The 14,591-nt window shown below is 44.6% G+C and overlaps 1 protein-coding gene across 4 annotated transcripts in view; it reads left to right on the forward strand.

Annotated features, from left to right (window-relative positions):
- RANBP3 (RAN binding protein 3) overlaps positions 1 to 14,591 on the forward strand; it is a 380,969-nt gene that overhangs the window by 177,084 nt on the left and 189,294 nt on the right. For all 4 annotated transcript variants that reach the window (XR_011199904.1, XR_011199903.1, XM_069217335.1 and 1 more), the window contains one exon: positions 3,728 to 3,793. Coding sequence is in view for 2 of the 4 variants with exons in the window: in XM_069217335.1 (XP_069073436.1) it covers positions 3,728 to 3,793 (66 nt within the window). In the remaining 2 variants the exon portion in view is untranslated. The remainder of the gene's footprint in view (positions 1 to 3,727; positions 3,794 to 14,591) is intronic.

Below are 14,591 nucleotides of genomic sequence, written 5' to 3' on the forward strand. Positions count from 1 at the left end.
GGAATATAAAGTATATTTTCACAACTTATATTGATATTTTGTTAAGGTCAATTAAATATTAATGAAGCTTAAAAACTGCTCTATTTAAGTCCCCTTTGTAGGAAACTACCCTCTCTTTGGCATGGTTATCCCGCTTTGTGCCTGCTGTCAGTGTGTTTTGACTGTTTTCACTGTGATCCTGCTAACCAGGACCCCAGTGATTGTGCGCTCTCCCTCTACATTTGATTGTTTAGGACTGTGCACACTTCACAATTGGCATACTGGTGCCCCCATATAAGTCCCTAGTACATTGTACTTAGGTACCCAGGGCATTGGGGCACCAGGGGTTCCCCATGCGCTGCAGCATGTATTGTGCCACCCATGGGAGCCCATGCAAAATGTGTCTGCAGGCCTGCCATTGCAAGGTGCATTCACCCTTTCACTACAGGCCACTGCACCAGGCCACTGCACCAAGTCACTGTAAGTGAGCCCTCTGGTGGGCCCTTCTAGCCCAGAGGGCAAGGTGCAGGTACCTGTGTGTGAGGGCACCCCTGCATGCACAGGTGCCCCTACAAACTCCAGCTTAATACACTGGAATTCATAAGTGTGGGAAAGCCATTTCACCCGTGTACTGGACACAGGTCACCACTACCTGTGTTCAGCTACATAATGGTAACTCCGAACCTGGGCATGTTTGGTATCAGACATGTCGAAACCATACCCTAATACTGCTGTGAGTATTGGTTATATGATTCCGTGCACAATGGGGGCTCCTTAGAAGTCCCCCAGCATTGTTCCTACCAGTCTTCTGTGGTTTTCTGGGCAGCACACGCTGCTGCCACCCCTCAGACAGGTTTCTGCCCTCCTGCTGCTTGACCAGCTCAGGCAAAGGATGCAGAACAAAGGATTTCCTGTTGGAGTTGGAGGTAACACCCTTTCCCTTGCAAAAAGGTGTTACATGGCTTGGGAGTGGTAGCCACTGTCATGCTTTAAAGGGCACATTTGGTGCCCTCCTTGCATGAATTCATTTGACCCAGTCCAGGGACCTCTGGTCCCAGCTCTGGTGTGAATCTGGACAAAGGAAAGGGAGGTGACCACTTACCTGTCCATCACCACGATAGGGGTGGTGCCCAGGGCTCCTCCAGGTGGCCACTTAATTCTTCCATCTTGAATCCAAAGTGGGCAGAGGCCCCCGGGAGCATTTGAGTGGCAGGTCAGGTAGGTGACATCACTGCCCCTCCTGATAGGTGGTCACCCTGCTAGGTGACCAATCCATCTTCCTGGGCTATTTAGGGTCTCGCTGCTGGAAGGGCTTCTGGGTCAATGTGCAAGATTCCAGCAGGACTACTCTGCATCATTTACTTCAGCTTCTGGCCACTGGGACTGTAACTGGACCCTCCTGGAACCAACAATTTGCAACTCCAGCGATTACTCTGCTCTACAACATTGTTTCCTGCCTCCTTCCAGCAACTGCAACATTTCCCCTGCTGTGCATCCTGCGAGGGCAGCAAGTCTTCAGCCTGCTCAAGAAATAAGAAGGAATCTCCATTGGAGTGAAGGAGTCACTCCCCTGCATCCGCGGGCACCAACTGCAACGGCGACTGGCTGCGTGGATCTTCTCTCCTCCGGAGCTGCATGGATCTTGCATCACTGGTGGTGGTCTGGAGTGGTCCCCTTGGTTCTCTCTACCAGCTGTCCAACTTGGGAGACCGTAAGCCCTTGCCTCTCCGTGCAGGACAGTACCCCTGTGCACCGCAACTCTTGCAGGTACAAGGGCTTGTTTGTTCCACCTCCAAGGTATCTTCATTCTCCATGTAGCCCTGGCCTGCGGCACCTCTTTCTGCAAAACAGTCTCTTGCCTGCTGCTCTAGCGACATGGGACTCCTCTTCAGGTGTGTTGAGTGGGCCTCACTGTGACGTTTGTGCCTGCTGCCAGTGGGTTGCTTGTGGGGGCTGCCTTCTTGTGATTCTCCCAGCTGCTGAGGGTCACCCCATACTCCCCTCCTTGGGTCGAGTCTACTGGACATTGCTGGTCCTCTTTAGCCTTGAAACCTTCTTCTGCCTCTTGCATTTGCCAAGGCTTTTTGTTGGTTTTCCAGCACCACTAACCGACTGCATCTCAACCGCCTATGTTGGTCATCACTTGCATCATTTCTGGGACACCTCTTCAGCTCCTGTGCTGCACTGCCGACCTTCTTCGTCCATGGATGACCTGGTCTTACATCCATAGAAGGGTAGGTAGTGGCTCCTGCCACAACCGGACGCTCAGTCCAGAACTGGACTTGGTCCCCTTCCTTTGCAGGTCCTCTTCTGTCAGAATCCACTTTTGGGTTCTTCCAGTCTTGGTTGGGTCTTACACAATCCTTTCCCAAAGTCCTCCTGCTGGTTTTGGGGAAAACCAGATACTTACCTCTGCTCTCCTGGTTGCTGGGGGTCACTCTGGTACTCACCTGTCCGGGGTTCCTAGTTCCTCCAGCTCCCTTCTACCAATTCCATTTCCTTGAGTGGGGGACTGCCTTTCACATTCCACTTTTTTCGGTATATAGTTTGGCCCTCCCCTGTGACCCTCACTGTTTGCCATTGCTTTTACCGTTGCCTGTTGCTTTCTATGCTATTTACTGATTGCTAATGTGTATATAATAGTGTTTACTTACCTCCAGTTGGGAGATTGCCTTTTCAGTGTTCTAGTATTTGTGTTACTATAATAAAGTACCTTTATTTTTGGAACGTATGGAAGTGCTCTGTAGCTATAGTGGTATTGCTTAAGCTTTGTGCTAGATAAGTCTTGGCTGCTCATCCACCGCTACCTCTAGAGAGCCCTGGCTTCCTAGGCACTGCCTACACTTCACTAATAGGGGTTACCTGGACCTGGTATAAGGTGATAACATCATAGTTGCTCACCACACACCGGGCCAGCTTCCTACACCCTTTATATTTCTAACTTAGAATGTGAAAAAACAGTTAAGCATCACCTTCATAGAAAGGAATTTCTTTACTGTTACTTAAAAGGATTCTAGTTTCCCTAGAGCCGCACAATGCATTGCAATAGAATCTGTTAACTTTTATCTTGACCACGAAACCTTAAACCCAGGCTTGGTCATGTATATTTGTTTTTGGGTGCTAAGTTAAATTCATTAATTTTTTTTTCGTTAGTTTTTCACAAACATTTAAGGAAATCACCTGTAAGTGATTCAAAGCTTAATTGACAATTAAATACAATGTTGCCGGCCTCTAAAATGGCTGCAACTGCTGTAATATAAGATTTTGTATTAACACTAAAACGTTGACTCTACTTTTAAAATTGTTCTGGCTTTCACAATCCACATGAGTGTTTTTAAAGCACACCACTGCCCGGTCGAGCGGCCGTAGTATGCTGTTGTGTCCCAATAGCTGTTTACCTAGCTGTACAGTTGATTATGCTGGTAAAGCAGTCAGTACTTCTAAAGGATGTCCCTAGAAAAGGCTGTCGGATAACGCCAATACTGTATGGGTTTCAGTAAAATCATGTTATTGATTGCAGAAGGAACAAATGTTGTAACATGAATGACAAATCAAAATAAATGTACCCAATACTTTAATATAGTGAGAAACATACTTCTCCCATCGATTTCATAAAAGGAAGCTAACTTTGGAAGGTAAAAAGAAACAATGTAAGCGTTTTTCACAGCCATTATGGTTTTTTTTGTTTGCATATTTCATTTTATGCAATCTCTCACAATGAATCCAAATCTTTTCATGTTGTTTCCAGAAGAAAAGAGCAGTGTATTTCGGTTAAAACCTCCAATGCTTATTCATGGCCAAGCACCCAGTGCAGGTGAGATATTGGTTTCTTTGCTACAAATCCCCTTTAGTTGTTCTGCTTGTTTTTCTGCATTTGTGCCTACCTCTTTTCATTTTATATAATGCTTTTTTTCATTTTATTCATGAAAGCTAAAATATTTGTGTATATGGTGCTGTGAAATTGTAAATAGAGGTGTCCTATTTTGTAAACGTTTTTTCCCAATTTACACTCCTGTGCCAATGAAGGGCATTACAAAACTATATTGCTGTATAAAAATCCCAGACAGCTGCTTAAAGTAGTGTTTAATGATGGTTAAAGGAGGTCATACATGTATTACTTTATTGCCTCCATTAATATGCTGCAATCAAACTTCACTCGTTCCTTTTAAGAAACCCAGCTGGTTCCAATCACAGAAAACACTGGGCTGCCTTGCCTGTTTATGCCAATATTTTTTTCTGGCTTGTGAGAATGGGAACTACATTTTAGTTTTTTTGCTTTTTCCGTCAAGTCTTGGATTTCCCATCTTTATTCAATGTTTTCCTATCTGCAAAGTATTTTAAAGCTTTCCACTTTGTGTCCTGTTACATTTCTAGTCACAAGTCTTAACTCTTTTGAAGTGTTGTTTTTTTGTGGCAGATAACAACTTCTGATCCCAGTTTAACTTCTGAGTTCACATTTCGGTGCTAGGTTTTGTGTGAAGCTGTCCAAAAGAACATTAAATATCAGGAGGGAATGGAATTGCCTAGAAAGCTAGAAGACATGAATGCACAGGACAAAGCAGAAAGGGCAGTAAGAGTTCGGCCTCTGCTACGTATAAGCCCTCTGCCCCAGTCAGATCCCAAAGGAGGAGATCCAGCATTTAAATTGTATTTTGTAAGTTGCACCGTTTTTGCGTCAAAAAGCAGCCCAAATGCAGCGCTAAAGTATAAATATGGGGCCTAAAACAGTTGCAGCATAATTCCCACATTCCTGGTGTTGTGGACTCTACGTCAAGGAGATGACGTTAGCTGAAGTATGACGCTGAGATGTTCGCTGTCAGGAGTTGAAATGTTATTGATGCAGAAGCACCTTCACTGGATGTAACACCAGCCCCTCTGGGGCCTTTTATCTGTCAGAATACTAGCGACAGTCAGAGTTTAAACTCCATTGAGGCCACTGAATCTACCTCCACCATGTCCTTGAGTTCAAGAAGGTGCTATATAAGCACAGAATTAACTTTTGAATTGATTTCTCTTGTAACTCAAAAAGCACATTATTGTAGTCCCATATTAGTGTGTTCATAAAATCATACCTCACTTGGTGAATGCACATGGTATTAAATGCATCGCATTAAGTATTAAATCTTAATTTTATAAGACCTCTTACCTCATTATTAGGGGAAATTTACAACCATCATGTATGATACCATATTTCCCTGGATCTCCAGCTAGAGTCTTGATGGACAATATTACCATTTTCCAAGATATTCTAGGAAATGTGCTGCACAGCTAAACATTTCTTTTCAAGCGCCTCATGCGAAAGCTCAGCAATTGTGTAGACCTTACTGCCTCACCCAGTGCCTTGGATTTTACTATCCCCTAGAAACTGGTCTTTTCGACCTTGCATAATAAAAATGTTTGACTTTACCAACAACAAAGACATCAACATCTTATTTTTTAAATAGTAGAGACTTCTCAAACAAGTTCCTGTCCTTGATCCAAAGCCAAACTCTGTGCTAGTGCCAGTAGTCAAGAAGCACAGTGTCTCAGCCTAGAAATGCATGCTCACCACAACAGGGAAAGCAAAAAAATAAATGCTGCTGAAAGCAGAACTGTGGTATTCTGCTACTGCCCTTAAGGCTGCCAGTGTTGCTCCTCTGATCAGGTGATATGATCAAGTGCTCAAGGAGACCTTGCTTCACTGAGAACTTTTCCAAAGAAAGACACAAGACTTCAGTGAGATGATTGAGGAAGGTTGGTTAATTTCAAAACAAGACAATTAGTGCCTCACTTGTTAAGCTGGCTTAGCAGTTGCATAGTACTACATGAATTACAGATTGTCCTGTTTGCATCTAACAACCAGATGTCTAACTGAAGTCTTTTATCTCCTTTGCTCTGGATCCTCCCCATTTGTCAGGCATACAGAAGAGAAGATGAGCTGCATGAAAAAGGAAGTTGAGACCTTGGTAGTAGTGGGCTTTGGAGAGAGGAAGAAGCTTTACAAGTTAGAAGACCACCACAAAGACTGTGCATGTACCATCAGTGTTAGATGGTTTGATGGCCTGATCAGCAGCATCCCAAAATGCTGCAGTTCTACTTTTAGCAACAGAACTGTAGAAAAGTGGATTATTTGAGGTGGGAATAAGGCCACCACCTTGCTATATGTTACACAAATTAAATTAAATAAACTGTGCTTTATCCATGGTAACATGACAGTAAGCAGCCTGGCTTAAATTAAGGCAAAGTGTAAAGTATGTAAATAGTGCATACACAGTAGAAAAGAACACACAAAACACAAACTTCCTCAGCCAGTTTTAAAATAGAGAGCAAAAATGTGTTCAGTAGGACCAAAATGACAAACATCCATTAAGGGGAGTTGGATATATGAATGTTTAAGCTTGAGTGAAATTAGTGACAGAAAGCACAGAACGCCAGTGATAGGTCTGTGGCAGTGCTTCCCAACCTTTTGACTTCTGTGGACCCCCACTTTATCATAACTGGAACTCCGGGACCCCCCCCCCCCCCCCCCCCCCCCCCCCCCCCCCCCCAGTCATTACTGGTAGCTGGGGACCACGGCCTAAACACTAGCAATGATCTGAACCTCAAAACAATACACGTATAATACAAAAGCAAGCATTCATCAAACCCATACACAACTGACAGCACTTTGTATTTAATTTACAAACAAATATAAATACAAATTTTAATTTTAATAGGAAGGTTGGAGCTTTTCTAAGTTCAGTTGAAGCCATACATCGTCCATAGTATATTCTGTTTGATGCACCTGCACTGCTCCCAATTCAAATTCCTTGACATTTACAGTATTTTTTAAAATGTTGAATTGCACATTTAGCCACTTTATTTATGCACATTTATCTGTAGCGGACCCCCCGAGGAAGCTTCACCGACCCCCGGTGGTCCCCAGACCATCGGTTGGGAACCACTGGTCTATGAAAATGATAGACCAAGACCTACGCATAACTTCAGGCCGACAACAATCTGCACCTAATAATATACATCAAATAGAATGTAAAAGTCAAAGGGCCAGATGTATCAAAGGGTTTTACCCATTCTGTGTCTGAGAAAATGCTTTAGTGCATATGGCCCATAATGTTCTAATGCAGAAAGCAGTAAAATAATAAAATTAAAGAACTCTACCAGAATTAGTACTAATGTTTTTTTTTTTTTTTCCATTGCTGGCCAAAGAGTTACTGTTAACAAGGCTTTGGAAGTTCTGCCTCTGCCCTGGGCACATGCATGTATTTTCACTACATCTCAATACCAACTATGGAGACTAATTGAGCTCAAACATTTGAGTGCTTTGAGGTCCCTCCTTCTATGTTATGAAGTATTCATAACAGTCATTATCACCGCCCACTTGAGTGATCTCAGACAAGTTTTAGAACAGAGAAAAATCTACCTCTACAGCCCTAACATTGACACACTCCCCCATCAGAGAAGGTTTATTCACCATCACCAGGCTAGTCAGAGCTTTCAGAACTCCAAAATTACTTGTAGTTGACAGGTGACAGCCTGGACTGTGGAATGTTTGAGATTTTGAGTAGACTGGGAACCAGGAAGGGAAATCTACCATTTGAGTTGGAACATAGGGAAGAACCATGCAGCTTAATGAGAGCCAATCTTTTCTCATCAGCGACTTTCATGTTTTCTAGACAGAAGGCTCTGCCAGTTTCATCATTTTTTTTTTTTTAACACAAATGTCTGCTCTGAATTTTTTTATTTTGTTTTCCATTTTACTCCATGCCTGTACTTGCTAGCCTCCAATTAATGATTTTTCTATTAAGATGTAGGTGTACTTTCCTGATTTCTCAACCCCCCCCCCCCCCCCCCAATATTAGTTAAGGCACTGCCTCAATACAGAATATAGCCAGTGTGGAATTTCTTTTTCATTATAAATGATATTTTACTGAGATGTTTTATGACCTGCTGAGAGATCTAGCTGCAACAGTAGACTCTAGAACAATGCTATTAAGTTGCTATGTTGCTATATGTGTTCTTTTCACCTTCCTCCCTTGCTTCATCCTTCGCACCTTGAAACTGAACATATTCCTCTGTTCCTTTATCTGTTTTGTGAGCTCCTCAACCTAAAGAAAATCTGGACTTTGTGTGATGACCCCCTATGCATGTCTCTTTTTTTTCTTTTTTTTTCTACCAAGTAAGAATAGGGTTGAAGCCATTTTTCTTCTGAGGTGTGCCACTAGTCCAGTTAGAACCTGATGGCTACCTTCTGTGTCTGGTGTTTGAACTCTAGTTGCACCTGGTACCTCAGAATCATCTTGTACTCTTCATACAGACCCAAATGTCTAGGGCGAGTGAAAGCATCCTTAAGTGCCCTTGGATAGTAGCCAAAGCAGAAGGCTGCTGGCTACAGAACTAATGTCTGAATACTGTTTGAATCATGTTTATTCTAAAACCAATTTTAATCTCACATTAGTATGTTAGCAAATAGCACCAAAATATCTCTTTGCCCACGCACAACTTATCTGTTAACATTTGATGCATAATAGCAAGTTGTTAAGCATCAGTTGTTTAATACTGCAGTGGCTCAGCCATGCTATTATAGTGATAATTTAACCGTAGTTCCATTCGAGTACTGAACACCTGTCATCTCAAGCGTCCTATCTCTTTCAATTTTAAGTGTATTAATAATGCTGAGAGGTGAAAAATGGCTGCAGTATTGTGGTTCAGGAGAAGCATCTGATTGAGAAAATAGCCTGTTGGATTATTGATTCAAGTCGTCTTACAAAATATAATTTGTTGTGCTAGGTCTGTATCATTTCTAAAGTCTGAAAATGCGGAAGAGATCATTTCCGCTTAAAGCTGTGGTAAAGACTGTATTCTATTTCTATTCTAGTTCTGTATAGAGAGGACCTATAAAATTAGCTAACGTTAGCCCACTCAAAAGAGGAATTGATCAGCCACTGTTCAGCTATCCTGGCTTTTCTCCTTAAGGCATCACTCTGGGCTCCTTTTTTTTATATATCTTCTTGGGAGAATCAAAAGGAAGTTTTTCAGATTAATCATGAAAAGCACAGTGGCAATTAAAGATTTACTGTTCTGTGACTGTTACAACAGCATTAGAAAAGCATTGGCGAGATGCATGCAGTCCCGGTAGCATAAGCTCACTAAAAGAAAAAGCCTAATGGTCAACTAGCATATAGTAATCTCTTTGGGAGCTATGCCTAGGAAAAGCAGTGAATTCTGTCACTCTGAAACGTTCTTGACCATATGTTTTATGGTAAGCCAAAATCAATACTTTTTTTAAGCTTCCCACAGGTGATTGTTCATTGTTACCTGACAAAATGTTGCTTACCCTCTAAGGTCATCCACAATTGAAATTTCTTCTTTGCAGTTCAGCATCGATTCTTTATTGGTATTCAGAAACACCAAATGTTTCTACAAATTCACTGAATCCCTTAACACTTGAATATCCTGTGGTTCCTTATGTTTTTTTTTTTCTTTATTTAGGTAGCTTTAGAAATAGACATAGAGAAAGCTTCAAGCATATTCTTTCTTATTCCCTTGCATCATGAAAAGCTGAAAAAGGGTAATCCGTTTGAAAGGCTGGCCTTAAAAAATCCTTACTGCCACTTTAATGCAGCCAAAGAGGATCTGCACCATCCCAAATTTCAGTTGATGGATCATTGATCCCTAGACTTATTCACAATGGGGAAAAAATGAAAAATGCCAAAGCCTTTCGGTGAGAAAGTATGAACCATGCTGAAAGTTTTAATTAGTAATGGACATATATTTCTGTTTTAACACTAACTCAGAACAATAAGCTGGCCTGTGTAGGAAGCTGGCTATCTATGTAGTGTACCAATGTAAGGGGACACTATGCAGGTAGTCAAGGGCAACATTTATTGTCTGAAAGAGGTTACAATATCACTAAAAATCTGTTTTGTGGTAGTGTGGGTGTGCAGTTAGGCTTATCAGAGGATAGTGTTAGGCATTTATTGCACGTACAGAGCCAGTAAGCGAGACACACATTTGACATTAATTTAGGCACCAAGATCATCATAATCAGGTAAGTACTTTTCAACTTTCAATTTTTAAGTCACAATAAAATACACTTGAACTGTGTCTTCAAGCAGTAACGTTATCTTATGGGGAATAAACACTCTGCTTTTGGGCACTTAACGACTTACAGGACCAGGGAGTTATGGTGAGTATGGGGCAAGGTCCGAGACAGTACCAACATGTCACTTCAGGAAGCACTGGAGCATCCAGGTGCAGAGGTGTATTACAGCATCAGAGGTCCCGTTCACTTTAATGGGAAATGGTCCTGGGAAAAAGAGACTGCAAGTGTTGACTGGGTGACCACCGGGGGGGGGGGGGGGGGGGGGGTCAGATCTTAAGTCTTGTGTTCCCAGGGACACCTTTGTTGACTCGAAACTGGGGTGGGGGGGGGGGGCTCCCTGCAGTTCTGGGTTTCTGCATAAAGAGGCTGCAGATGGTGACGGGTAAAGCAGTCTGGCCAAACCCAAGAGTGGGCTCAGCTTCTGAGGGTCTCAGGACCCTTTGACACAGTCGTCTCCCTCGTACTCAGGCTGTTGGGCTTGGGTGCAGGGGTTCTTTGAGACATCTAGTCGTGCCGGTCAGAGACTCACTCTTTCTTTGTTAAGCAGAAAAGGGGAAAACAGGACTGCAGGGTGCTCTCGAAGTGGGTCTCACTGTTCCCTGAAATTCCTGTTCGTGCAGGTCGGTTTTCCTCGGTGTTTCCTGGACACAATCCTTGGATGCTGCAACTGCTCCAATGCCCCGGTGTAAGAAGTTGGCTCTGTATATACTATTTCAAAGTAAGAAATAGCATGCACAGAGTCCAAGGGTTCCCCTTAGAGGTAAGATAGTGGCAAAATTAGATTATTCTAATGCTCTATTTTGTGGTAGTGTGGTCAAGCAGTAGGCTTATCAGAGGGTAGTGTTAGGCATTTGTTGTACACACAGGCAATAAATGAGGAACACACACTCAGACTTACTCCAGGCCAATAGGTTTTTATATTGGAAAAATATATTTTCTTAGTTTATTTTAAGAACCACAGGTTCAAGATTTGCAGTAAACACTTTAAATGCAAGGTACTTCACTTAGATACTTTATGAACTTTGAATAAAAGCAATATCATATACAGTATTTGTAAAAATAAAATGGCAATAAGCTATTTTCAAAGTGGACAGAGTGCAAAAATCAACAGTTCCTGGAGGAGGTAAGTAAAGGTTAGATTAGGAGGTAAGTAAAACACTTACAAGTTGCAGTTCTGGGGCATAGGCAGCCCACCGTTGGGGGTTCAAGGCAACCCCAAAGTTACCACACCAGCAGCTCAGGGCCAGTCAGGTGCAGATGTCAAAGAGGTGCCCAAAACACATAGGTGCCTGTGGAGAACAGGGGTGCTCCGGTTCCAGTCTGCCAGCAGGTAAGTACCTGTGTCATTGGGAGCAGACCAGGGGGGTTTTGTAGAGCACAGGGGAGGGGGGGGCACAAGTAGGCACACAAAACACACCCTCAGCAGCACAGGGGCAGCAGTGTGCAGTGGAGGGACCCGGGGTCACTCTAGCGGTGCAGGCAGGCACAGGGGGGGCTTCTCGGGACAGCCACACCTGGGCAAGGCAGAGGGTCGCCTGGGAGTCACTCCTGCACTGAGGTTTGTTTCCTTCAGGTCCTGGGGGCTGCAGGTGCAGTGCTGGTTCTAGGCGTTGGGTCCCTTGTTACAGGCAGTCGTGGTCAGGGGGAGCCTCTGGATTCTCTCTGCAGGCGTCGCTGTGGGGGCTGGGGTGGGGGTTGTCTCTGGTTACTCACGGGCTCGCAGTTGCCGGGGAGTCCTCCCTGAGGTGCTCTCTAGATCTCTAGCCAGGGTTGTCGGCGGCAGTGTGAGAATTCTTACGCTTCTGGCGGGAAATGTGCAGTCTTTGAAAGTTGCTTCTTTGTTGCAAAGAAGTAGCTGGTTTTGAACAGGGCCGCTGTTCACGGGAGTTTCTTGGTCCTTTAGTCCATGGCAGTCCTCTGATGCTTCAGAGGTCGCTGGTCCCTGTCGGATGCATCGCTGGTGCAGGTTTTCGAAGTTGGAGACAGGCCGGTAGGGCTGCGACCAAAGTAGTTGTCGTCTTCCTCCTCCGCAGCAGCCTTGTAGGTCAGCAGTACTCCTTGTTTCTTCAGGTTGCAGGAATCTGATTTCCTGGGATCTGGGGAGCCCCTAAATACTGAATTTAGGGTGTGTGTTTAGGTCTGGGAGGGCAGTAGCCAATGGCTACTGTCCTTGAGGGTGGCTACATCCTCTTTGTGCCTCCTCCCGGTGGGGAGGGGGGCACATCCCTAATCCTATTGGGGGAATCCTCCAAACTCAAGATGGAGGATTTCTCAAGGCAGGGGGCACCTTGGCTCAGGACACCTTAGGGGCTGCCCTGACTGGTGGGTGACTCCTTGTTTTTCTCATTATCTCCTCCAGCCTTGCCGCCAAAAGTGGGGGCAGTGGCCGGAGGGGCGGGCATCCCCACTAGCTGGGATGCCTTGGGGCGCTGTAACAAAAGGCATGAGCCTCTGAGGCTCACCGCCAGGTGTTACAGTTCCTGCAGGGAGAGGTGAGAAGCACCTCCATTCATTACAGGCTTTGTTCCTGGCCACAGAGTGACAAAGGCACTCTCCCCATGTGGCCAGCAACATGTCTGGAGTGTGGCAGGCTGGCAGAAACTGGTCAACCTACACTGGAAGTCGGGTTGGTATTCAGGGGGCATCTCTAAGATGCTCTCTGGGTGTATGTTAAAATAAATTGCACACTGGCATCAGTGTGCATTTATTGTGCTGAGAAGTTTGATACCAAACTTCCCAAATTTCAGTGTAGCCATTATGGAATTGTGGAGTTCGTGTTTGACAAACTCCCAGACCATATACTCTTATGGCTACCCTGCACTTAAAATGTCTAAGGTTTTACTTAGACACTGTAGGGGCATAGTGCTCATGCACATATGCCCTTACCTGTGGTATATTGCACCCTGCCTTAGGGCTGTAAGGCCTGCTAGAGGGGTGACTTACCTATGCCAAAGGCAGTGTGAGGTTGGCATGGCACTCTGAGGGGAGTGCCAGGTCGACTTAGTCATTTTCTCCCCACCAGCACACGCAAGCTGTGAGGCAGTGTGCATGTGCTGAGTGAAGGGTCCCCAGGGTTTCATAAGTCATGCTGCAGCCCTTCGAGACCTTCCCTGGCATCAGGGCCTTTGGTACCAGGGGTACCAGATACAAGGGACTTACCTGACTGCTAGGGTTGTGCCAATTGTGGAGACAAACGTACAGTTTAGGGAAAGAACACTGCTGCTGGGGCCTGGTTAGCAGGGTCCCAGCACACTTTCAAATCTTAACTTCGCATCAGCAAAGGCAAAAAGTTAGGAGGTAACCATGCCAAGGAGGCATCTCCTTACACCAGGGTATTGCTGCTGTTGGGCTCCTGGAGGGGTCAGTGTCTCGAAACTCGCTGGGGAACCAGGGCTGGCTTCTAGAGCCTCGGTGACCTTCTTGGTAGCTTGCTTCCTCTGTGGACCCGATGATCAGCAACATAGTGGACCAGACAGCTGCTTGAGGTGCCTGCAGCTGAATAGCTCCTCTACTCCAAGCGAGATCTGGTTGTTGAGGTGCAGAGGAGTCCTCCATGAGTTTGGGGAGGTTGTCCAGAACTTTGCAAAGTTGGTTCCAGCGATTGTTGAAGTGCAAGCAGCCTAGCAGGGTTTTATGCCAATCTTTGGTGCAGGTCTTCTGTACTTGCTCTCTTCGGTCCCACTGCTTTCTTCCTCGATTCCCAGTAGTCGGAGGCTTGACTTAATCTGTTCCCCTAGTGGATCCCCTAAATACTCAATTTAAGGGTGCTAAGTGGAGTGAATGGTAGTAGCCAATGGTCTACCCTTAGGGTCACTACATCTCCCCCCCCCCCCCCCTCTCCCTACATGAGCACTTCATGGGGGGAATGGGCATACTCTTTTTCGTGTTCACATCAGGATGTCCACTTTAGGAGTGTGCTCACGCCACCTGTAGGAAGTTGGCTCTGTATGTGCTATTTCAAAGTAAGGAATAGCATGCACAGAGTCCAAGGGTTCCCCTTAGAGGTAAGATAGTGGCAAAAAGAGATAATACTAATGCTCTATTTTGTGGTAGTGTGGTCGAGCAGTAGGCTTATCAAAGGAGTAGTGTTAAGCATTTGTTGTACACACACAAGCAATAAATGAGGAACACACACTCAGAGACAATTCCAGGCCAATAGGTTTTTGTATAGATAAATATCTTTTCTTAGTTTATTTTAAGAACCACAGGTTCAAATTCTACATGTAATACTTTGCATGAAAGGTATTGCAGGTAAGTACTTTAGGAACTTTGAATAATCACAATAGCATATATACTTTTCAAGTAAAACACATATAGCTATTTTAAAACTAGACAATTAGTGCAATTTTCACAGTTCTTAGGGGAGGTAAGTAATTGTTAGTTCTTGCAGGTAAGTAAACCACCTATGGGGTTCAAATTGGTGTCCAATGCTAGCCCACCGTTGGGGGTTCAGAGCAACCCCAAAGTTACCACACCAGCAGCTCAGGGCCAGTCAGGTGCAGAGGTCAAAGTGGTGCCCAAAACGCATAGG

This window comes from Pleurodeles waltl, chromosome 12, assembly GCF_031143425.1.
Source record: "Pleurodeles waltl isolate 20211129_DDA chromosome 12, aPleWal1.hap1.20221129, whole genome shotgun sequence".
In the NCBI taxonomy this organism is placed as follows: domain Eukaryota; kingdom Metazoa; phylum Chordata; class Amphibia; order Caudata; family Salamandridae; genus Pleurodeles; species Pleurodeles waltl.